The sequence below is a fragment of the Leuresthes tenuis genome, unplaced genomic scaffold (assembly GCF_036924035.1).
Source record: "Leuresthes tenuis unplaced genomic scaffold, fLeuTen1.0.hap1 SCAF_136, whole genome shotgun sequence".
Lineage (NCBI taxonomy): Eukaryota > Metazoa > Chordata > Actinopteri > Atheriniformes > Atherinopsidae > Leuresthes > Leuresthes tenuis.
This window is the reverse complement of record NW_027325490.1, coordinates 54,483-78,616: the sequence shown is the minus strand read 5'-3', so window position 1 is coordinate 78,616 and position 24,134 is coordinate 54,483. Positions and strand designations below refer to the sequence as shown.

Genomic DNA, 24,134 nt, shown 5'->3' with positions numbered 1-24,134 from the left:
GTTGATGCTTCAGATTCTACTTTCATTGCATAAAAGCACAAATTAGTTCAGGTTGGAATTAGATTTCTTACTTTATAACTGGAAACATCCATTTTCTGACACACATCACATGCTCCATGCAACCTGAGCTTCTATTCAAACCTACAGGAGAACATTGTTGAATCTTCTGTGATCCGAAGTGATTCTCCTGATGATTTCCCGCTCTGCTGGAGCCACAGTCAGATGTTTGGGTTGCCGGGGCTTCCCACTCTGTTTCCCTGCAGCAGAACATTTCGGTGGCACTAAAACGAAGCGGCGCTGGTGTTTGTTCTGAATAAATGTTGAGTGCTGCTGCCTCTTTGTTTGATGGAGATATCAGGGAGTGCTAATGAAGTCCTGTGAACGCTCCGTTAATTCGCCCCATTCTGCCGCTGTGTTTGTTGGAGATGAGCAGCGCTGCTGCTGCTGATAGCTTTATTGTTTTATTGTTCCGAGTCCATTTAAATCAATGAGGACTAATGGGCTTCTGTTTGTCGGAGTTCCATCATCACCTCGCTGCTCGCCAGCTGCCAATCAACCACAGCGCGTCATGTGACCTGCAGGAGGCGGGGAAGCAGGCCTCTTAAGAGCAGCACCCACAGCAGCAGGAGCACAGAACCAGAGCCAGTACCAGGACCAGCAGAAGACACCAGACCAGAACCCAGTAGGAGCTTCTCCTCTTCTTCTTCTTCTTCTTTTACTCTGTTGTCTGACGTTTCATCTTCTTCTTCTTCTCCTCCTGATCTTCCTCCAGGTATGCAGCAGGCACATTTTTCCGTCCTTTTGGTTCTCGCCGCGCTGATTTTGTGCAGTTTGGGAGTTTCCTCTCAGACTGACAGAGACCAAGAGCAGTTCCAGAACCCCGACCTGGACCTGGAGCTGCGTCAGCAGCAGCTGCTGCAGCGAGCCCGCAGCGCCGGACTCCTGTCTCAGGTAAAACTGGCCTCCCACCTCAGCTCCTGTCTCTGGTAAAACTGGCCTCCCACCTCAGCTCCTGTCTCAGGTAAAACTGGCCTCCCACCTCAGCTCCTGTCTCAGGTAAAACTGGCCTCCCACCTCAGCTCCTGTCTCAGGTAAAACCGGCCTCCCACCTCAGCTCCTGTCTCAGGTAAAACTGGCCTCCCACCTCAGCTCCTGTCTCAGGTAAAACTGGCCTCCCACCTCAGCTTTATGTCTGTGCCTCAGGTCCTGGTGGGTCTGGTGGGTCCTGGTGGGTCCTGGTGGGCCCTGGTGGGCCCTGGTGGGTCCTGGTGGGTCCTGGTGGGTCCTGGTGGGTCCTGGTGGGCCCTGGTGGGCCCTGGTGGGCCCTGGTGGGTCCTGGTGGGTCCTGGTGGGTCCTGGTGGGCCCTGGTGGGCCCTGGTGGGTCCTGGTGGGTCCTGGTGGGCCCTGGTGGGTCCTGGTGGGCCCTGGTGGGCCCTGGTGGGTCCTGGTGGGTCCTGGTGGGCCCTGGTGGGTCCTGGTGGGTCCTGGTGGGTCCTGGTGGGCCCTGGTGGGTCCTGGTGGGTCCTGCTGGGCCTGACATCCCAGCTGGTACCAGCTACATGTATTCATTGGCTGGTTCCGGCTGAGTTTGGCAGAATAAATCTCTCTCAGATGAAACAAAATGACCCCACGGATCCTTAGAGTTAAAGACCAGGTGACCTCGACTGATCGTGACACTTCCTGCATGTGAAGTAGCAAAATGGCGCCGGTTAGGGTGACCGTGGCGTTGTACAGAGCCTGAGTCCTAACGGTTGTTATGTCAGCACAAAGGGAAATCATGGTGTTAATAACTGAGCGTAACCCTGGATGAGAGCTTGTTAAAGGACATTTAGTTAGTTAGGCAGTCGTTTAGTTTGACCTGTGGCTCGTATTCAGGGAAGAACAAACGCCCCATTTGGTGGTTTTGATTGGATAAGCAGCTGTCTTTGGCTGGCAGATGTTCAGACTGAGCCAGGCTGTCTGTTTGAGAGGAGTTTAATAATGTCCAACCAGGACTTTAATTCCTGTCCAACCAGGACTTTAATTCCTGTCCAACCAGGACTTTAATTTATGTCCAACCAGGACTTTAATTTATGTCCAACCAGGACTTTAATTCGTGTCCAACCAGGACTTTAATTCGTGTCCAACCAGGACTTTAATTCCTGTCCAACCAGGACTTTAATAATGTCCAACCAGGACTTTAATTCCTGTCCAACCAGGACTTTAATTTATGTCCAACCAGGACTTTAATTTATGTCCAACCAGGACTTTAATTTATGTCCAACCAGGACTTTAATTCCTGTCCAACCAGGACTTTAATAATGTCCAACCAGGACTTTAATTCCTGTCCAACCAGGACTTTAATTCCTGTCCAACCAGGACTTTAATTTATGTCCAACCAGGACTTTAATTCCTGTCCAACCAGGACTTTAATTTATGTCCAACCAGGACTTTAATTTATGTCCAACCAGGACTTTAATTCCTGTCCAACCAGGACTTTAATTCTCCAACCAGGACCAGGTCTTTTTGGGCAGTTTTTAGTCTCTCGTAACAACATTAAATCCAGCCTTCAGTTACCTTGTAGTTCCTGTATTATTTATTTCCACTGATCCGATTGCAAGGATCCTTTCAAGGACTTAAAGAACTTCATCATTTGGCATCTCAAGGATGCTGCTGTGTATCCTCAGTGTTCCCAAAATACCCAGAATCCTTTGCGCACATCAAAGATGATTCAGCTCGGTCCTGCATGTTGGGTCAGGTATGGTCTGATCTTTCTTATGTTGGGTCAGGTATGGTCTGATCTCTCTTATGTTGGGTTAGGTATGGTCTGATCTTTCTTATGTTGGGTCAGGTATGGTCTGATCTTTCTTATGTTGGGTTAGGTATGGTCTGATCTTTCTTATGTTGGGTCAGGTATGGTCTGATCTCTCTTATGTTGGGTTAGGTATGGTCTGATCTTTCTTATGTTGGGTCAGGTATGGTCTGATCTTTCTTATGTTGGGTCAGGTATGGTCTGATCTTTCTTATGTTGGGTTAGGTATGGTCTGATCTTTCTTATGTTGGGTCAGGTATGGTCTGATCTCTCTTATGTTGGGTCAGGTATGGTCTGATCTTTCTTATGTTGGGTCAGGTATGGTCTGATCTTTCTTATGTTGGGTCAGGTATGGTCTGATCTTTCTTATGTTTAGTAATGCAAAGCGGCACGAACGAGTAACCGAGATAACGTGATCTTTGAAGGTTAGTTGGTCATCAATCAGGACACCCAAGTTTCTAGCAACCTTTGATGGAGCCAGAGATTCAGTTTGGATGCAGATGCTGTGGTGTTTGGTTGGTTTGGCTGGGAAGACCAGCAGTTCAGTGTTTGGGAGGTTAAGTTGGAGGTGATGGGCTTTCATCCATGTTGATATGTCAGAGAGACAGTCTGAGATTCAGGCTGAGACCGTGTGGTCGTTAGGTGGGAATGACAGATAGAGCTGGGTATCATCAGCATAACATTGGTATGAGAAGCCATGTGATCGGATGATCTGTCCTAATGAGTTGGTGTATATGGCAAAGAGAAGAGGTCCCAGTACTGAGCCTTGGGGGACCCCTGTGGCGAGGTGGTGCGCTGCAGAAGTGTGACCAAGCCAGGATACTTTGAAAGACCGACCAGTGAGGTATGATTCAAACCAGGAGTGTGCTCTCCCTGTGATGCCCATGCTAGAGAGTATGGACAAAAGGACAGAGTACAGAGGACTTAGCTGTCGCTCTGGCTTCTTTTAAGGCTTCTGTCACAGCCAACAGAGCCGTTTTGGTGGAGTGTCCACTTTTAAACCCAGATTGGTTTGGGTCAAGGAGGTTGTTCTGTGAGAGCTAATCGGTGACCTGCTTAAAGACCTTTTTAATGATTTTAGACTGAAATGGGAGGAGAGAGACCGGCCGATAATTCTCCACATGACTGGCTCTAAACTGGTTCTGGTTGATCTTAAACTGTTCTGACTGATTCTAAACTGGTTCTGGTTGGTCTTAAACTGTTCTGACTGACTCTAAACTGGTTCTGGTTGGTTTAAACTGTTCTGACTGACTCTAAACTGGTTTTGGTTGGTTTAAACTGTTCTGACTGACTCTAAACTGGTTCTGGTTGGTCTTAAACTGTTCTGACTGACTCTAAACTGGTTCTGGTTGGTCTTAAACTGTTCTGACTGACTCTAAACTGGTTCTGGTTGGTTTAAACTGTTCTGACTGACTCTAAACTGGTTCTGGTTGGTCTTAAACTGTTCTGACTGACTCTAAACTGGTTCTGGTTGGTTTAAACTATTCTGACTGACTCTAAACTGGTTCTGCTTGGTTTAAACTGTTCTGACTGACTCTAAACTGGTTCTGGTTGGTCTTAAACTGTTCTGACTGACTCTAAACTGGTTCTGGTTGGTCTTAAACTGTTCTGACTGGCTCTAAACTGGTTCTGGTTGGTCTTAAACTGTTCTGACTGACTCTAAACTGGTTCTGTTTGGTCTTAAACTGTTCTGACTGATTCTAAACTGGTTCTGGTTGGTCTTAAACTGTTCTGAATGACTCTAAACTGGTTCTGGTTGGTCTTAAACTGGTTCTGACTGACTCTAAACTGGTTCTGGTTGGTCTTAAACTGTTCTGACTGACTCTATACTGGTTCTGGTTGGTCTTAAACTGTTCTGACTGACTCTAAACTGGTTCTGGTTGGTCTTAAACTGTTCTGACTGACTCTATACTGGTTCTGGTTGGTCTTAAACTGTTCTGACTGACTCTAAACTGGTTCTGGTTGGTCTTAAACTGTTCTGACTGACTCTAAACTGGTTCTGGTTGGTCTTAAACTGTTCTGACTGACTCTAAACTGGTTCTGGTTGGTCTTAAACTGTTCTGACTGGCTCTAAACTGGTTCTGGTTGGTCTTAAACTGTTCTGACTGACTCTAAACTGGTTCTGTTTGGTCTTAAACTGTTCTGACTGATTCTAAACTGGTTCTGGTTGGTCTTAAACTGTTCTGAATGACTCTAAACTGGTTCTGGTTGGTCTTAAACTGGTTCTGACTGACTCTAAACTGGTTCTGGTTGGTCTTAAACTGTTCTGACTGACTCTATACTGGTTCTGGTTGGTCTTAAACTGTTCTGACTGACTCTAAACTGGTTCTGGTTGGTCTTAAACTGTTCTGACTGACTCTAAACTGGTTCTGGTTGGTCTTAAACTGTTCTGACTGACTCTAAACTGGTTCTGGTTGGTCTTAAACTGTTCTGACTGACTCTAAACTGGTTCTGGTTGGTCTTAAACTGGTTCTGGTTGGTCTTAAACTGTTCTGACTGACTCTAAACTGGTTCTGGTTGGTCTTAAACTGTTCTGACTGACTCTAAACTGGTTCTGGTTGGTCTTAAGCTCTTCTGACTGACTCTAAACTGGTTCTGGTTGGTCTTAAACTGTTCTGACTGACTCTAAACTGGTTCTGGTTGGTTTAAACTGTTCTGACTGACTCTAAAAGGGTTCTGGTTGGTCTTAAACTGTTCTGACTGACTCTAAACTGGTTCTGGTTGGTCTTAAACTGTTCTGACTGACTCTATACTGGTTCTGGTTGGTCTTAAACTGTTCTGACTGACTCTAAACTGGTTCTGGTTGGTTTAAACTGTTCTGACTGACTCTAAACTGGTTCTGGTTGGTCTTAAACTGTTCTGACTGACTCTAAACTGGTTCTGGTTGGTCTTAAACTGTTCTGACTGACTCTAAACTGGTTCTGGTTGGTTTAAACTGTTCTGACTGACTCTAAAAGGGTTCTGGTTGGTCTTAAACTGTTCTGACTGACTCTAAACTGGTTCTGGTTGGTCTTAAACTGTTCTGACTGACTCTAAACTGGTTCTGGTTGGTCTTAAACTGTTCTGACTGACTCTAAACTGGTTCTGGTTGGTCTTAAACTATTCTGACTGACTCTAAACTGGTTCTGCTTGGTTTAAACTGTTCTGACTGGCTCTAAACTGGTTCTGGTTGGTCTTAAACTGTTCTGACTGACTCTAAACTGGTTCTGGTTGGTCTTAAACTGTTCTGACTGACTCTAAACTGGTTCTGGTTGGTCTTAAACTGGTTCTGGTTCTGTTCTGTGTGTCGCTGATCTTCAGGAGTGGAGTAAACGTGCTGTGGAGGACCTGCTGGCTCAGATGTCTCTGCCGGAGAGTGAAGCCCAGCGGGAGGCCGAGGTGGTTTCCATGGCAACGGGAGGGAGGATGAACTTGGAGCGGTCCGTCGAACCTCAGAACAACGTACCGCGCGAACGCAAAGCCGGCTGCAAGAACTTCTACTGGAAGGGATTCACTTCCTGTTAAAGCCCAGCTCAGGTACCTCCTCTTTAAGCCACGCCCACGCAGCCTAACCTCCGTTCTGTGTCTCATCCGTTGGTGTTTTCTTTCTTCTCTGTGCCAAGGTGAGGCCACGCCCCTTTGGACCGAACCGTCCATCCCCTGATCACCTGGACCGGCCAATCAGCAGCTGGCATACCTGAATGTTTCATGTAATTATCAAATAAAGAGAGAAATCAATCGAACACGTGGCTCCACCTTGTTTTGAAAATAAACAGACCCGACTGGCTCAGATCAGGGTATTGATCAGGTTCCAGTGAGTGAAACGGGCGCTCAGGTGTGTGTGCTGGAGTGTTTGTGTGGAAACAGCAGCAGCTTGTCGTGTTTGAACGGAGGGTCGAGTGTAATTAACCTTTAATGGAGAGCAGAGCGAGAGAGCAAACATTGACTGAGCTCATTAGAGTCTGAAAGCACGACATCACTCCTCTTTAAGCACCGAGGGAAACACAGCGAAGCCCCGCCCCCCGCAGATCTGACAGGCTCTCAGTGCACCTTTAACTCTGCTGTCACATGCTAGCATCATTCCAGCCGATCTGTCAGCAGCCTCCAGAGTGAAGAAGCAACGATTCACTGCTTTTACCAGAAATGTTTGAATTCAGGGAGGATCAACGTTCATTAAGGAGACCGTTTGTCATCATTTAGCCTTTTCCTGGTACATTCTCTTGCTAAGTGACGTTCACAGTGTGTTCGTTCAGATTCTCTGCGGTCCTTGGAGGTCGAACAGAAGGTACACATTAAATGCATCCAGAACGCTGCTTTGCAGGAAGGTTAAAAACCTGCCAGAGGTCTGAATAATGATCTGAAATGTTAATACTCAGAGTGAGATTCAGGCTGAACCAAAGACAGGAACAGGTGCAGCTAAAACTAAAAGATGGATGAGAAGAAACGAAACAGGAACAACAGCTCTCCTGCAGCTGGGAGTGGAGCGAATTGAAAATAATTAAAAACAGATTCAGCTGTTATCAGGTGGAGCAGAGAGAGTTATCTCATGGAGTCAGAGGGCTTCCAGCCTCGCAGTGTTTCCACAGAGACGAGTGGATCTCAGCCGATGAAGGTCTGAGTCCTGCTCTGATGCCTTCTGACGAGACACAGCTGTCCTCAAATGTGTCGAGGAAGTGGTGTGAATTTCACTGCAGGATGACGGCTCAGCTAGCATGTTAAAGGTTAAAGGTCATACATCTCAGACTCTACAGGCCTCAGTTAGCATGTTAAAGGTTAAAGGTCATACATCTCAGACTCTACAGGCCTCAGTTAGCATGTTAAAGGTTAAAGGTCATACATCTCAGACTCTACAGGCCTCAGTTAGCATGTTAAAGGTTAAAGGTCATACATCTCAGACTCTACAGGCCTCAGTTAGCATGTTAAAGGTTAAAGGTCATACATCTCAGACTCTACAGGCCTCAGTTAGCATGTTAAAGGTTAAAGGTCACCCCAAGGTGAAAAAGCCCAGAGCTACATCTCAGACTCTACAGGCCTCAGTTAGCATGTTAAAGGTTAAAGGTCACCCCAAGGTGAAAAAGCCCAGAGCTACATCTCAGACTCTACAGGCCTCAGTTAGCATGTTAAAGGTTAAAGGTCATGACAGCACAGTTAGAAAAAGACTGAACAAGTTTAAATAAAGTTCAAATAAAGTTTAAATAAAGTTAACGAGTCATCAGAACAAAGGGATACGAGGAGAGGATGGACCAGAAGAAGAAGGTAGGAACTGAGAAAGAAAACAAGGAGACATGGATATAAGGAGGAGACGAGGACAGAAAATAGGAGAGAAGGAAAGGAAACACCACAAAGAGCCAATCAGAGAGCTGGATTCCACCGTCTAATCTCCTTTTTCAATGACTTGTCCTCACTTCTCATTTGACTTTACTTCTCTTCTCTCTTCACGTCTCCTTATTTCCTTGAATCCTTTCTTTGTTTATGCTCCTCCTTTAATTATTCCTCCTTTTGTTTGCTCTTATTTACTTTCTTTTTCACCTCTTTTTGTTTCCCGTCAGCTTTAACTGTTTCCTTCACTTTCTTATTTCCTCTTTCTTTCTCTTTTTCCCTTTTCTCTGTATTTCCCTTTTCTTCTTCCTGTTCTAATTTGCATTTCTTCTTCTCTGTTTTTATTTCTTTTCTGGTGTTTGTCTTCCCTCCTTGTTTAGCTCTCTTTCTGTTTCCTTTACTTGTTTCCTATGTTTCCTCTCTCCTTATGTCTCCTTCTGGTCTTGACGCCTTTCTGTTTCCTTTACTTGTTTCCTATGTTTCCTCTCTCCTTATGTCTCCTTCTGGTCTTGACTCCTTTCTGTTTCCTTTACTTGTTTCCTATGTTTCCTCTCTCCTTATGTGTCCTTCTGGTCTTGACTCCTTTCTGTTTCCTTTACTTGTTTCCTATGTTTCCTCTCTCCTTATGTCTCCTTCTGGTCTTGACTCCTTTCTGTTTCCTTTACTTGTTTCCTATGTTTCCTCTCTCCTTATGTGTCCTTCTGGTCTTGACTCCTTTCTGTTTCCTTTACTTGTTTCCTATGTTTCCTCTCTCCTTATGTGTCCTTCTGGTCTTGACTCCTTTCTGTTTCCTTTACTTGTTTCCTGTGTTTCCTCTCTCCTTATGTGTCCTTCTGGTCTTGACTCCTTTCTGTTTCCTTTACTTGTTTCCTATGTTTCCTCTCTCCTTATGTCTCCTTCTGGTCTTGACTCCTTTCTGTTTCCTTTACTTGTTTCCTATGTTTCCTCTCTCCTTATGTGTCCTTCTGGTCTTGACTCCTTTCTGTTTCCTTTACTTGTTTCCTATGTTTCCTCTCTCCTTATGTCTCCTTCTGGTCTTGACTCCTTTCTGTTTCCTTTACTTGTTTCCTATGTTTCCTCTCTCCTTATGTCTCCTTCTGGTCTTGACTCCTTTCTGTTTCCTTTACTTGTTTCCTGTTTCCTCTCTCCTTATGTCTCCTTCTGGTTCTGTTTCCTCTCTCCTTATGTCTCCTTCTGGTTCTGTTTCCTCTCTCCTTATGTCTCCTTCTGTTCTTGACTCCTTTCTGTTTCCTATGTTTCCTCTCTCCTTATGTCTCCTTCTGGTCTTGACTCCTTTATGTTTCCTTTACTTGTTTCCTCTGTTTCCTCTCTCCTTATGTCTCCTTCTGGTCTTGACTCCTTTCTGTTTCCTTTACTTGTTTCCTCTGTTTCCTCTCTCCTTATGTCTCCTTCTGTTCTTGACTCCTTTCTGTTTCCTTTACTTGTTTCCTCTGTTTCCTCTCTCCTTATGTCTCCTTCTGGTCTTGACTCCTTTCTGTTTCCTTTACTTGTTTCCTCTGTTTCCTCTCTCCTTATGTCTCCTTCTGGTTCTGTTTCCTCTCTCCTTATGTCTCCTTCTGGTCTTGACTCCTTTATGTTTCCTTTACTTGTTTCCTCTGTTTCCTCTCTCCTTATGTCTCCTTCTGGTCTTGACTCCTTTCTGTTTCCTTTACTTGTTTCCTCTGTTTCCTCTCTCCTTATGTCTCCTTCTGTTCTTGACTCCTTTCTGTTTCCTTTACTTGTTTCCTCTGTTTCCTCTCTCCTTATGTCTCCTTCTGGTCTTGACTCCTTTCTGTTTCCTTTACTTGTTTCCTCTGTTTCCTCTCTCCTTATGTCTCCTTCTGGTTCTGTTTCCTCTCTCCTTATGTGTCCTTCTGGTCTTGACTCCTTTATGTTTCCTTTACTTGTTTCCTCTGTTTCCTCTCTCCTTATGTCTCCTTCTGGTCTTGACTCCTTTCTGTTTCCTTTACTTGTTTCCTCTCTCCTTATGTCTCCTTCTGGTCTTGACTCCTTTATGTTTCCTTTACTTGTTTCCTCTGTTTCCTCTCTCCTTATGTGTCCTTCTGGTCTTGACTCCTTTATGTTTCCTTTACTTGTTTCCTCTGTTTCCTCTCTCCTTATGTCTCCTTCTGGTCTTGACTCCTTTCTGTTTCCTTTACTTGTTTCCTCTCTCCTTATGTCTCCTTCTGGTCTTGACTCCTTTCTGTTTCCTTTACTTGTTTCCTGTTTCCTCTCTCCTTATATCTCCTTCTGGTCTTGACTCCTTTCTGTTTCCTTTACTTGTTTCCTCTGTTTCCTCTCTCCTTATGTCTCCTTCTGGTTCTGTTTCCTCTCTCCTTATGTCTCCTTCTGGTCTTGACTTCTTTCTGTTTCCTTTACTTGTTTCCTGTTTCCTCTCTCCTTATGTCTCCTTCTGGTCTTGACTCCTTTCTGTTTCCTTCCTCCTCTTCCTTCCTCTCTCCTCTGGCTTTGTCCTCCTCCCTCGGCTGTCTCGGTGAGTCTTTAACTTCCTGTCAGGACACGTTCTCCCTCTCTGTCGCTCTCCCAGAATCCCGCTGGGCTCCAGCGGGGGTCACATGATGTGTGCGGACCTGCTAATGATGTGTCGAGGTGAATCAGTTCAGCCTGAGTGTCTGTGTTTGGGTGAATTCCTGATGGACACACGCCTGCTGGGTTTCTGCTCATTGATTAGTCTGAACCGACGGACAAATTCACCTCCAACAGTGCGTCTGATTGGTCCTCCTGCAGCGAGGCGTTTTATTGGTTGGCTCCACCGCAGGCCATCGGTGTGACGCAGAGCCTCCCGCCGTCACCCCTCGGACTTGACCTTTGAACCTATTAAATGAGCACACATTAGCATGTTTATCATCTGAGAACAAAGAGCGATCAGCGACAAAGTGACAGCCGGAGCTGAGGGGCGTTTAATCTGCACATCTGAGCACGAGATGAAAATCAAAGTGTGGAGTCGCAGCTTCAGAGCCGAGTTTTATCCGGATGTCATGGAGAGACAGTCCCTCAGCCTGGGAGAGCTTCGAGTTGTTAGCATCAGAGACAAAAAGAGCCTGTAAATGCAGAGGAAAGCCAAACAGAAGGTGTAAAACAGAGATGCTCAGAGCCGTTGGTTCAGTCTTCTCTCTGTCCCGGGTTCCCGCCGAGTCCCACGCCGCTTCCACCGCCTTCAGCAGCGTGTGAAGGTGTCAGAAAGAGCTTTTAAACAAACCGGTGTCACTGAAACAAGAATCGAAAAGCATTTCATGGCTGCAGTCCATGAACCTTCCTGCTCAGTCTCACCAGAAAACACGGGTCCATTACCTCAAAATGTGCAGTGTGTCGGTGAGCAGCTGATGAACAGCAGGATACTAAAGCTCCGACAGCACAGAGCGAACTGAAGGCACCGAGTGGAAAATCTCACAAAGTTTTTAGAGGTTTTATTCACAATACAACATAAAAACTGACCAAACGCTGAAAGTCAGACATTTGCTCGTCTTGGACCTGAACAACGTTGGGACAGGAGCAACAGAGACTGTGACAGTTAGTGGTGCCAAAGATGAGCAGCAGGAGGAACTAATTAGGTTCATTAGCAACAGGCCAGTAACGGAACCGGGTTTAAAAAGAGCCCCTCAGAGAGGTTCCCCGACCCGAGATCCTTCAACTAAAACTGTGCTGATGTCAGACATCCCATCATCAGCCACATGATCCAGATCCATCAGCCACATGATCCAGATCCATCATCCACATGATCCAGATCCATCAGCCACACGATCCAGATCCAGATCCATCAGCCACATGATCCAGATGATAGCATCAACAGATTCAGATAGACTGTGAACATCAGTCTGTGGGCTTCAGGCCCTCAGGCAGCTCTCCATTCAAAACAGACCTGGTTTCATCCTGGTTCTGTCCTGGTTCTATCCTGGTTCTATGCTGGTTCTATGCTGGTTCTGTCATGGATCTGTCCTGGTTCTATCCTGGTTCTGTCCTGGTTCTATCCTGGATCTGTCCTGGTTCTATCCTGGATCTGTCCTGGTTCTGTCCTGGTTCTATCCTGGATCTGTCCTGGTTCTATCCTGGATCTGTCCTGGTTCTGTCCTGGTTCTATCCTGGTTCTGTCCTGGATCTGTCCTGGTTCTATCCTGGATCTGTCCTGGTTCTATCCTGGATCTGTCATGGATCTGTCCTGGTTCTATCCTGGTTCTGTCCTGGTTCTATCCTGGATCTGTCCTGGTTCTATCCTGGATCTGTCCTGGTTCTGTCCTGGTTCTATCCTGGATCTGTCCTGGATCTGTCCTGGTTCTATCCTGGTTCTGTCCTGGTTCTATCCTGGATCTGTCCTGGTTCTATCCTGGATCTGTCCTGGTTCTGTCCTGGTTCTGTCCTGGTTCTGTCCTGGTTCTATCCTGGTTCTGTCCTGGATCTGTCCTGGTTCTGTCCTGGTTCTATCCTGGTTCTGTCCTGGTTCTATCCTGGTTCTGTCCTGGTTTGGAGGCAAAACTTCCAACGACATGGATCCAGGTTCAAATCCAGATGTTTTATTGTTGTTGAAATTAAGACCTGACTTTACATCATTTGATTTGCTTTGTACAGTCTGTGTTTTTATTGTTTCTCCCATTCCAGGTCCAAAAGAACTTCTAAAATACCGTATTTATGTAAAACATTAACTAATAAAAGGCGTCTTTGAGTAGAGCTGCTTTCAGCTGCAGCTCAGAGCTCAACAAACTGCCTCCATCTTTGGGCTGCTGCGTAGTTCAAAGGGTTAAGCGTACAGCACATCTGGCCTGGGTTAGACATCTGGAGTCAGCACACCTGGGTTAGACATCTGGAGTCAGCACACCTGGGTTAGACATCTGGAGTCAGCACACCTGGGTTAGACATCTGGAGTCAGCACACCTGGGTTAGACATCTGGAAACAGCACAGCTGGGTTAGACATCTGGAGTCGGCACACCTGGGTTAGACATCTGGAAACAGCACAGCTGGGTTAGACATCTGGAGTCAGCACACCTGGGTTAGACATCTGGAAACAGCACAGCTGGGTTAGACATCTGGAGTCGGCACACCTGGGTTAGACATCTGGAAACAGCACAGCTGGGTTAGACATCTGGAAACAGCACACCTGGGTTAGACATCTGGAGTCAGCACACCTGGGTTAGACATCTGGAAACAGTACACCTGGGTTAGACATCTGGAAACAGCACAGCTGGGTTAGACATCTGGAAACAGCACAGCTGGGTTAGACATCTGGAGTCAGCACACCTGGGTTAGACATCTGGAGTCAGCACAGCTGGGTTAGACATCTGGAGTCAGCACACCTGGGTTAGACATCTGGAAACAGCACAGCTGGGTTAGACATCTGGAGTCAGCACACCTGGGTTAGACATCTGGAAACAGCACAGCTGGGTTAGACATCTGGAGTCAGCACACCTGGGTTAGACATCTGGAAACAGCACACCTGGGTTAGACATCTGGAGTCAGCACACCTGGGTTAGACATCTGGAGTCAGCACAGCTGGGTTAGACTCCCACCAACAGGTCTGTCTTCCAGAACTGAGTCCAGTCGGTTAGCCTCAGGTGCAGAAAGTTAGCAGCAAACCGGACTAAGTTTGCCGTCCGCTGGGTCGTCCTTTCAGTCTGTTCTGTGAGGTTAAAACACTGCGCTGTCAGAGTATTGATGGGTTCATTTATGAGATTATTCAGTCTCACAGCAGAGCTTCCATTTCCCTGCATCTCAACACGAAGGTTCATCCTTTCTCCGCTCGCTGCACTCGCTCTAACTCACGCCAACAGGCTGAACCAATTAGCTGCCAGAAACAGGCAGCTGCTGCGTTTCCGCAGTAACAGCGTTGGACAGGTGTGAAACGTGACGTGTCGGCTGCTGTTAGCTATCTGACAGCTGACTTTCACTGCATGTGTTCATATGTTTTACTTCCTGAGCTGCTCCAGATTCCCAAAGTGTCAAAGAAAACGACATAATGACACAGTCTAAAGTTAGAAAACCTCCTAATTAAAAAAGCGAGGAGACATCTGACATCAGCTCATTGAAGTGGTCCAAAAAGAACATAAGCTGTCTCCAGATATCCAAAGTGTGAAGACTCCCTTCATTTCTTTATATTTTGCTTCCAATGAGCCATGTGGGAAAAAAGCAGTTCAATTCTGTAATATTCTGTTAATGTAGCAGAGAGGAAGGTAGAAACCTTCAGAGGTCTCCATCAGTTGGTCGGGCTGCTGTTTCTGTAGCTTAGCAACAACTTAGCTGATGATGTCACACACAGCGTCAGCAGGTAACTCAGGTGAACTCTCAGCAGACAACATGGACAGAAACTCACAGCCAGCAGTTCAACATCTGGGCTGCAGAGACGCTCCAGGATTCCACCATCTGTTGTTAACCAGCTCTGTGATCCTCCTCCTTTACTGTTAGCGCTCTGTCTGCAGTCTCTGTCTGCCCGGATAGTCTTAAAGCTGAGCAGAGAGCTGTTAGAGTTGTTCCTGCAGCCAGGTCTCTGCCATATATTCCTGCTGTGTCCTCATCAGGGCTCTGAGCTCGTCCATTTTATCCACCAGAGATCTCACATTTCCTCTGATGATTAAAGGAAGAAATGCTTTAAACTTCCTCCTTTTTTCTCCATTTTGATCCTGCTCTGCATCCCAGATGTCTCCTCTTCGACTCATCTTGATTTGGCTGCGCCAGAAGGTGAACAACTTTCCTGTTGCCAGGGTTACGCATCATAACAGATGTAAAGAAGAAGTCCTTCCAGCAGCTCAGAGAAATGTTTCAGAAATCTATAAAAAAAAGATGAAAGAAACAAAGAAGTCTGTTCAGAGCTGCTCCAGCAGGGCGGCGCCATTCTGGGAAAAATATTAAACTAATTATTCAACTATTCCTAAACCTAACCTCCACAACATGGCCACCTGCCCAGCCAATCACAGAGAGTCTTTATCGTCAGCTGGATGGTTGTTTCAGGACGTCATGATGAGGCCTCAGAGCACCAAAGAGGCGTTTGATCACAGAGCCGAGCTGTGATTTCCTGTTAAAGTGTTTCCTGTTGACTGAAGCTTCATTGCTGAGACTCCCACAGATTCAGCAACATTACTGAAGATTACAACCTCTGCAGGGTGTTTATGTTGCTCACAGTCGCCAAGAAAAAGGCTTCTTTTCATAAAGACGCTTTGATAACATTATATATAAAAAAGACGCTGCTCCATCATAATATTATCCATGATGGTGACAAAACAACTCTTATTATCTTCAGATAACGACACAATTAAACCGCAGTCATTATGAAAGAAGCCTTGTTGTCTTAAGATATTTAACGGTGATCTTGAGAAAATGATATTAGAAAAAATCGTCTCTTTGCTTTTGTACATTATAATCAGATGTGATTTAGGTTGTATTTTTCATAGTTATATCTTATATTTTGTGTATTTTTCATAATCTGATTGGATGATAATTGGATTGAATGAGACTTTAATAAATCAGACTTGTATTGAGCTTGTTTGCTTGCCTTTAAAGTGCATCCAGATGACTGTCACTGAGCATCTGTGCTACATAAATACGCTCAATTAAACTGAAATGAATAGAAAAGTTCAGTGGAGAAGCTTCTGTAGCGCATTAGATTCATTTCAAAGAGGGGAGCTCAACAGAACAGCATTTTATGTCTTTCTTTGTGTCTTTTTATGATTTTCTGTTGAGATTTCCTCTGAGCTGGTTTGGATGTGGTGCTGCTGGAAGGAATTATATTATTTAACTTATTCAGCAGGAACCTGAAAGCTTCTCCTTCCTTATCCACGACCTCCTTCTTTGGGTCAGAACCCAGATCTGTGAGCTCAGGTGAGGGTTGGAACAAAGATGGAGCAGGAACCTGAAAGCTTCTCCTTCCGGCTCAGCTTCACCAAACGGACCGGAGCAGCGCCCTCATTACTGCTGACGAAGCCCCGATCCGTCTGTCCATCTCTGATCCAACTCACCATCACTGAGAACCAGAACCAGAGATGCTGAAACTGCTCCAGCTGAGGCAGAGACTCAGCCCGACCCGGAGGTTCAGAACCAGGTCCAGAGATGCTGAAACTGCTCCAGCTGAGGCAGAGACTCATCCCGACCCGGAGGATCAGAACCAGGTCCAGAGATGCTGAAACTGCTCCAGCTGAGGCAGAGACTCAGCCCGACCCAGAGGTTCAGAACCAGGTCCAGAGATGCTGAAACTGCTCCAGCTGAGGCAGAGACTCATCCCGACCCGGAGGATCAGAACCAGGTCCAGAGATGCTGAAACTGCTCCAGCTGAGGCAGAGACTCATCCCGACCCGGAGGTTCAGAACCAGGACCAGAGATGCTGAAACTGCTCCAGCTGAGGCAGAGACTCATCCCGACCCGGAGGATCAGAACCAGGTCCAGAGATGCTGAAACTGCTCCAGCTGAGGCAGAGACTCATCCCGACCCGGAGGTTCAGAACCAGGACCAGAGATGCTGAAACTGCTCCAGCTGAGGCAGAGACTCAGCCCGACCCGGAGGTTCAGAACCAGAACCAGAGATGCTGAAACTGCTCCAGCTGAGGCAGAGACTCATCCCGACCCGGAGGTTCAGAACCAGGTCCAGAGATGCTGAAACTGCTCCAGCTGAGGCAGAGACTCAGCCCGACCCGGAGGTTCAGAACCAGAACCAGAGATGCTGAAACTGCTCCAGCTGAGGCAGAGACTCATCCCGACCCGGAGGTTCAGAACCAGGACCAGAGATGCTGAAACTGCTCCAGCTGAGGCAGAGACTCAGCCCGACCCGGAGGTTCAGAACCAGAACCAGAGATGCTGAAACTGCTCCAGCTGAGGCAGAGACTCAGCCCAACACAACTTTATTTTATACAATGATTGGAAAGGTTTGGTAAATGGACTTGTACTTGTACAGCGCTTTTCTAGTCTAACTGACCACTCAAAGCGCTTCACTACATGCTGCATTCACCCCACTCACACACATTCATACAGCACGTCTTAAGATTCATAACTACATGCTTTTTCTAATCATTCATACATTCATACCCCCAATGATACACTGGAGGAGCAACGTGGGGTTCAGTGTCTTGCCCAAGGACGCTTCGACATGTATCTCTGGGGAAGCCAGAGTCGAACCAGCTCTTCCTCCTGAGCTACAGCCGCCCTTTGGTGTCTGAAGAATCAGAATAAAGAGGCTGGATCACGGTGGAAGACATGACGGGAGACGTGGAGTCTCCATGCTGGCGGTGGGCTTTTGATGATGCTCCATCTTGGGGAGGATGTGTGACTCACACTGTCCAGAAGAAGTCTGGCAGCAGAGTTCAAACAGGATGAAAAAACACCGACTGGCTGCGAGAGAAAGGAAGCAGGACGACCACTGGACCAGAGGGGTGATGTCATGATTAATGAGGAGGGTTTGGCATCGTGGGAAAAGGGGAACTGGCAGGGAAGCAGTTAAAAACCAGAGAGCAAGAACATCGCAGAACATTTATTACATTATTACTGTTTCCATTCTTTAAGCTGGGAATAATTAAGTATCATTCATGTCTTTGACCTCAAACACAAACCTGCTTCCATCACACATAATCTGCCCCACAAACAAACCATGGGTGCAGATTTGAGCTCATTCATGTTGAGGAGGATTTAATCAAGAAAACCCATAAAAGGCTGTTGAGAGTTTAATCATCATTCAGCTGTGAGTGCCTCAGCAGGTTAATGACAGACCTGCAGAGAGCAGGAAGATGATGTGACCAGCAGCTCAGTGGGATGGACACGGCTGTGGTCTGATATATCCGATCACTTTCACATTATAAACACTGAATGATGGAACCCTGCAGCAGCTGTGTGACGACAGAAGACTGGACGAATGGTCCTGATACTGCAGGTAACAGCCTGATATATAAATGAAATGATTCCATCTGCACATCCTTTCCAAAGAAGACGTTATGGACAGAAAGAAAACCCCACAAACGGGATCCTAAACTCTATAAAACAAACTGTGTGAGCGAAACATCAAAAACCCGAGTGTTAACGACAAAAAGGAGTCTATATACTTAGAAATAAACTCACAATAAACTCAGCCACATAACCAGGAAGCGTAAATGCACCGAGCGCTTCAGTGCAGCCCATCCAAAAGGACCTGGGCTGTCTTAAATAAAGTCAGAGGTCTTTGGTCTCAGAACTTTACTTCAACTCACTGAGAGCTTCGATAACTCGCCAATAAGATCAGGCATCCTCAGGGAAGTCCTACAGAAACGACCTACCAGGCCACTGCGAGCTCCGTTTTTATTTCAGATGATTTATTAAATCATCTGAAGGTATATGCAGCAAACTCCTGACAGCAGTTACAAACTTCATTGGACTCCTGTTTGCATCAATCTATCACTACTCTGGACAAAAATGACTCAAATTACTGGAATTATTACAATTTACATCAGGAGACAAAAATAATATTAGTAATTACCGTCCAATTTCTGTCTTACCAACCCTACCTAAGCTACTTGAGAGAGAGGTATAATAGATAATATCTTGATAAGCTGCATATTCTCTCCAGTTCTCAGTATGGCTTCAGGAAAAAGATTTCTGTGGCTATCCTCGACCTCATTTTAAAGCTTAATAACGCCATGGAACAGGGACTTAGAGGAGTGTTCTCGGACCTCTCGAAGGGAAGCTGTGTTCATGTTAGGCAGCAGAAAGTGAACTTAAATAACGGGGTCCCCCAGGGATCAATTTTAGGACCATTACTCCTCATCATTTACATTAATACTAATTCCTCAGAAACACTCCATACGATTATTTCTGCTGATGAACTACAGGAAATATGAAACTCTGAGTTATAGAAAATGGATATTTGGTTCAGGTGCAATAGATTATCTCCTAATATCAGCAAGACTCATTATATTGTGTTTAATTCTAACAAAAGATCACATCTTAAAATGAATGATAAAGACTGTGAGCTCTACCAAGTTCCTCTTAGACGAGTCCTTAAATTTTAAACATCATATAGAACATTTAATGTCCAATCTCGCAAAGTATGTCGGTCTTTTCTTCAGAATAAGACATTATCTACCCTTAACTGCACTCTATACAAAACTTTGTTTGAGCCTTAATTAATTATTGTGATGTCATCTGCTGCAAAACTTACCCAAGTTATCTGAAACGGTTGGAAAGCCTCCAGAAAAGAGTATAATGCCCCCAAAAAAACTCTTTTTCAGAAGAGGAGACGCTAAAACTGGAGAAACATGATCTCTGCTGTTAGATCTCAGCAGAACTCTGGCTGCAGGGTTTTGGATCAGCTGGAGGCTTTTCAGAGAATCTGTGGGACAGAACAATAATAAGGAATTACAGTAGTTCAGTCCTGAAGGAACAGATGCATGGAGCAGTTTCTCTGCATCACCCTGAGACAGGATGGTCCTGATTTTAATGATATTACGAAGGTGAAAGAAGGCAGAAACCTGTTTTATATGGAGTCAAAGGACAGATCCTTATCCTGAAACGCTGCTGGAGTCCTCACTGAGACCAGAGCGAGTTATCTTCAGCGGTCACATGAACTATAAACATGGTGTCAAAGAGGGTGACGGGCAGGTTGTAAAAAGAATGTATTTTGGTTCTAAACAGGATGTTTTATGACTTTATCCACATCAGTTTGTTTACTAAAAACCAGGAAGTGACTCAAGTGTTTTAGTAAAGTGAAACTCAGGGGTGAAAAACATCAGTTCTCATATTTTGGTCTCGGACACGCGAATGATTGAAAGCACGGTGCGGAACCATGCCGTGTTGTGGCTTGTTAAAGGAAACGTTTGAAGGTGATGTCTGCACCCATGGACACGATCACATGAGGCTTCTGTCCCTTCTGCTGCTTGGAGGACTTTGTCTCTGCTTGAGTTGTGGCAGCACCAGACTTTCTGAGGTGTCCTGCAGCTCAGTGACGGCACCGAGAAAGATGCACGGGAAGGAAAAGTAGAGGAAGTACAACTACTGAGTAAAGCAGTGAACACAGGAATACAAACTTTAGTGAAACAAAAGGAAGAAAAGCACCGGTGCACACAGCAGAAGAACAGTTTTGGTTGTTTTTTTATGTCCACATAAACAAAATCATCAATTTTTCAGAACATTTTCAGTCGAGTGGCTGTTCTGGTAGCGCTCGGTAGCTCATTCCACCATCGTGGGACGACACATGAACAGAGTTTGGATTGTCTTAGGCGTGGTGTAGGAGCTGCTAGACGACAATCCTGGGACCAACGGAGGGACCCAGTTGGGACAGAAGCCTTTGCAAGAGCATTCAAGTAGATGGAGCCGTTCCATTAAGCTCTTTGTAGCTAACATCAGGGACTTGGATCTGATGCAGGCGGCTAAGGGCAGCCAGAGGAGCTCAATGAACAGAGGGGGGACGTGTTCTTTTAGGCTGATCCAAGACCAGACGCACCGCCGCGTTCTGGACCATCTGCAGAGGTTTCATAGGCTGGAGACCAGTTAGGGAACCAGTTAGGAAACCAGTTAGGAGACCAGTTAGGAAACCAGTTAGGAGAGCAGTTAGGAGACCAGTTAGGAAACCAGTTAGGAAACCAGTTAGGAGACCAGTTAGGAAACCAGTTAGGAGACCAGTTAGGAGAGGAGTTAGGAAACCAGTTAGGAAACCAGTTAGGAAACCAGTTAGGAGACCAGTTAGGAAACCAGTTAGGAAACCAGTTAGGAAACCAGTTAGGAGACCAGTTAGGAAACCAGTTAGGAAACCATTTAGGAAACCAGTTAGGAAACCAGTTAGGAGACCAGTTAGGAAACCAGTTAGGAAACCAGTTAGGAGACCAGTTAGGAAACCAGTTAGGAGACCAGTTAGGAGAGCAGTTAGGAAACCAGTTAGGAAACCAGTTAGGAGACCAGTTAGGAAACCAGTTAGGAAACCAGTTAGGAAACCAGTTAGGAGACCAGTTAGGAGACCAGTTAGGAAACCAGTTAGGTAACCAGTTAGGAAACCAGTTAGGAGACCAGTTAGGAGACCAGTTAGGAAACCAGTTAGGAGAGCAGTTAGGAAACCAGTTAGGAGACCAGTTAGGAGACCAGTTAGGAGACCAGTTAGGAAACCAGTTAGGAGAGCAGTTAGGAAACCAGTTAGGAAACCAGTTAGGAGACCAGTTAGGAGACCAGTTAGGAGACCAGTTAGGAAACCAGTTAGGAGAGCAGTTAGGAAACCAGTTAGGAAACCAGTTAGGAGACCAGTTAGGAGACCAGTTAGGAGAGCAGTTAGGAGACCAGTTAGGAAACCAGTTAGGAGACCAGTTAGGAGACCAGTTAGGAGAGCGTTGCAGTAGTCAAGGTGGGAGATGACCATGGCCTGCAGCAGGAGCTGGGGGGCATGTTGGTTTAGGGATGGTCTGAGATCAGAGATCAACTGGACAGAAGCCGTCTAAATACAAATCAGGTTCTAAAGATACTTCTAAAGCTGCTCTACTTGATGATACATCAGTGATAATAATGGGAAGAATTCCATTAATCTTCTCTCTGATAGAAACAGTTTTATTGATGAAGAATCTCATGAAATCATCACTGCTGAGAGTTAAAGGAATACATGGTTCAACAGAGCTCGGACTCTTTGTCAGCCTGGCTACAGCGCTGAAGAGAAACCTGGGATTATTCTGGCTACAGCGCTGAAGAGAAACCTGGGATTATTCTGGCTACAGCGCTGAAGAGAAACCTGGGATTATTCTGGCTACAGCGCTGAAGAGAAACCTGGGATTATTCTGGCTACAGCGCTGAAGAGAAACCTGGGATTATTCTGGCTACAGCGCTGAAGAGAAACCTGGGATTATTCTGGCTACAGCGCTGAAGAGAAACCTGGGATTATTCTGGCTACAGCGCTGAAGAGAAACCTGGGATTATTCTGGCTACAGCGCTGAAGAGAAACCTGGGATTATTCTTATTCTCTTCTATCAATGATGAATAATAAGCAGTTCTAGCTTTACGAAGGGCTTTCTTATACGTTATTAAACTATCTTTCCAGACTAATTGAGACTCTTCTAAATCAGAGGAACGCCGCTGTCTCTCCAGCTTTAAAGCAGCTGTGAATTATACCAAGAAGCCAACCTCCTCTGACTGATTACCTTCATTTTCAGAGGGGCAACATCGTCCAGTGTTACATCGAAGCTGTGGTGCAAAACTGGTCAGGAAGTTGGTGACTGCGTCATCCGTAAAGTTCTATAATGAATACAGATATACATATATATATATGAGATATATGAGACTCAGATATATGAGACACAGATATATGAGACTCAGATATATGAGACACAGATATATGAGACACAGATATATGAGACTCAGATATATGAGACACAGATATATGAGACACAGATATATGAGACTCAGATATATGAGACTCAGATATATGAGACTCAGATATATGAGACAGATATATGAGACTCAGATATATGAGACTCAGATATATGAGACTCAGATATATGAGACACAGATATATGAGACACAGATATATGAGACTCAGATATATGAGACTCAGATATATGAGACTCAGATATATGAGACAGATATATGAGACTCAGATATATGAGACTCAGATATATGAGACTCAGATATATGAGACACAGATATATGAGACAGATATATGAGACTCAGATATATGAGACTCAGATATATGAGACTCAGATATATGAGACTCAGATATATGAGACAGATATATGAGACTCAGATATATGAGACAGATATATGAGACTCAGATATATGAGACTCAGATATATGAGACTCAGATATATGAGACTCAGATATATGAGACTCAGATATATGAGACAGATATATGAGACTCAGATATATGAGACAGATATATGAGACAGATATATGAGACTCAGATATATGAGACTCAGATATATGAGACTCAGATATATGAGACTCAGATATATGAGACTCAGATATATGAGACTCAGATATATGAGACTCAGATATATGAGACTCAGATATATGAGACACAGATATATGAGACACAGATATATGAGACTCAGATATATGAGACTCAGATATATGAGACACAGATATATGAGACACAGATATATGAGACTCAGATATATGAGACTCAGATATATGAGACTCAGATATATGAGACTCAGATATATGAGACACAGATATATGAGACACAGATATATGAGACTCAGATATATGAGACTCAGATATATGAGACTCAGATATATGAGACTCAGATATATGAGACTCAGATATATGAGACAGATATATGAGACTCAGATATATGAGACTCAGATATATGAGACTCAGATATATGAGACTCAGATATATGAGACAGATATATGAGACTCAGATATATGAGACAGATATATGAGACTCAGATATATGAGACTCAGATATATGAGACACAGATATATGAGACAGATATATGAGACTCAGATATATGAGACTCAGATATATGAGACTCAGATATATGAGACTCAGATATATGAGACTCAGATATATGAGACACAGATATATGAGACACAGATATATGAGACTCAGATATATGAGACACAGATATATGAGACTCAGATATATGAGACTCAGATATATGAGACTCAGATATATGAGACACAGATATATGAGACAGATATGAGTATAAGTATCAAAATAAGTAACAAAGATAAATTAAATGAAGTCAGTAATAAGTCCAGAGGTGTGGCTGCACATCTCAGACTGAGGGGAGAGTTCAGGAATAACTTCTCTTAAGTTTTCAGAATAAATTCCTGAACTGAAGCTGATCAGTTATTGAGTTACATAAAGTCTGTGAATGTTGGGTTTTATTCACAGTAAACGCTTCTAATCTGCTTCCAGCTGCTCTGAGAAATGAGAAAGTTCCTCCTCACCGTCCCGCTGTGGGTCCGCGCGCCTCCGACTGACACGCTCTGTCAACCGAACAGCAGGAAGGGCAGAAGAAGAAGTGCTCATCAAAACGGATCATTTCACTAAAGTGCGAGGCGTTGGAAGCCTCATCATCATCAGTCACCCCCTCCCCACCCTGATCGCTGACGTCGGCGGGGCTTTATAAGAGCCCCTCTGGCGGGCCAGAGCCAGAAGATCCTCCGA

At 45.0% G+C, this 24,134-nt stretch overlaps 1 protein-coding gene across 1 annotated transcript; it reads left to right on the top strand.

Annotated features, from left to right (window-relative positions):
* The first annotated feature begins 643 nt into the window (after window positions 1-643).
* sst1.2 (somatostatin 1, tandem duplicate 2) lies at window positions 644-6,514 on the top strand. The gene is made up of 4 exons (XM_072379154.1): window positions 644-682; window positions 773-951; window positions 6,093-6,308; window positions 6,395-6,514. Exons 2-3 carry the CDS (start codon window positions 775-777, stop codon window positions 6,294-6,296), a joined length of 381 nt encoding a protein of 126 aa, XP_072235255.1. The 5' UTR covers window positions 644-682; window positions 773-774; the 3' UTR covers window positions 6,297-6,308; window positions 6,395-6,514.
* The last annotated feature ends 17,620 nt before the right edge of the window (window positions 6,515-24,134 follow it).

What these genes read in the sequence shown, in the direction of transcription:
- sst1.2 (XM_072379154.1), top strand. Translation starts at nt 775, where the DNA reads ATGCAGCAGGCACATTTTTCCGTCCTTTTGGTTCTCGCCGCGCTGATT. An exon ending in GCGCCGGACTCCTGTCTCAG is followed by an intron (nt 952 to 6,092) that starts GTAAAACTGGCC and finishes GCTGATCTTCAG; the next exon opens with GAGTGGAGTAAACGTGCTGT.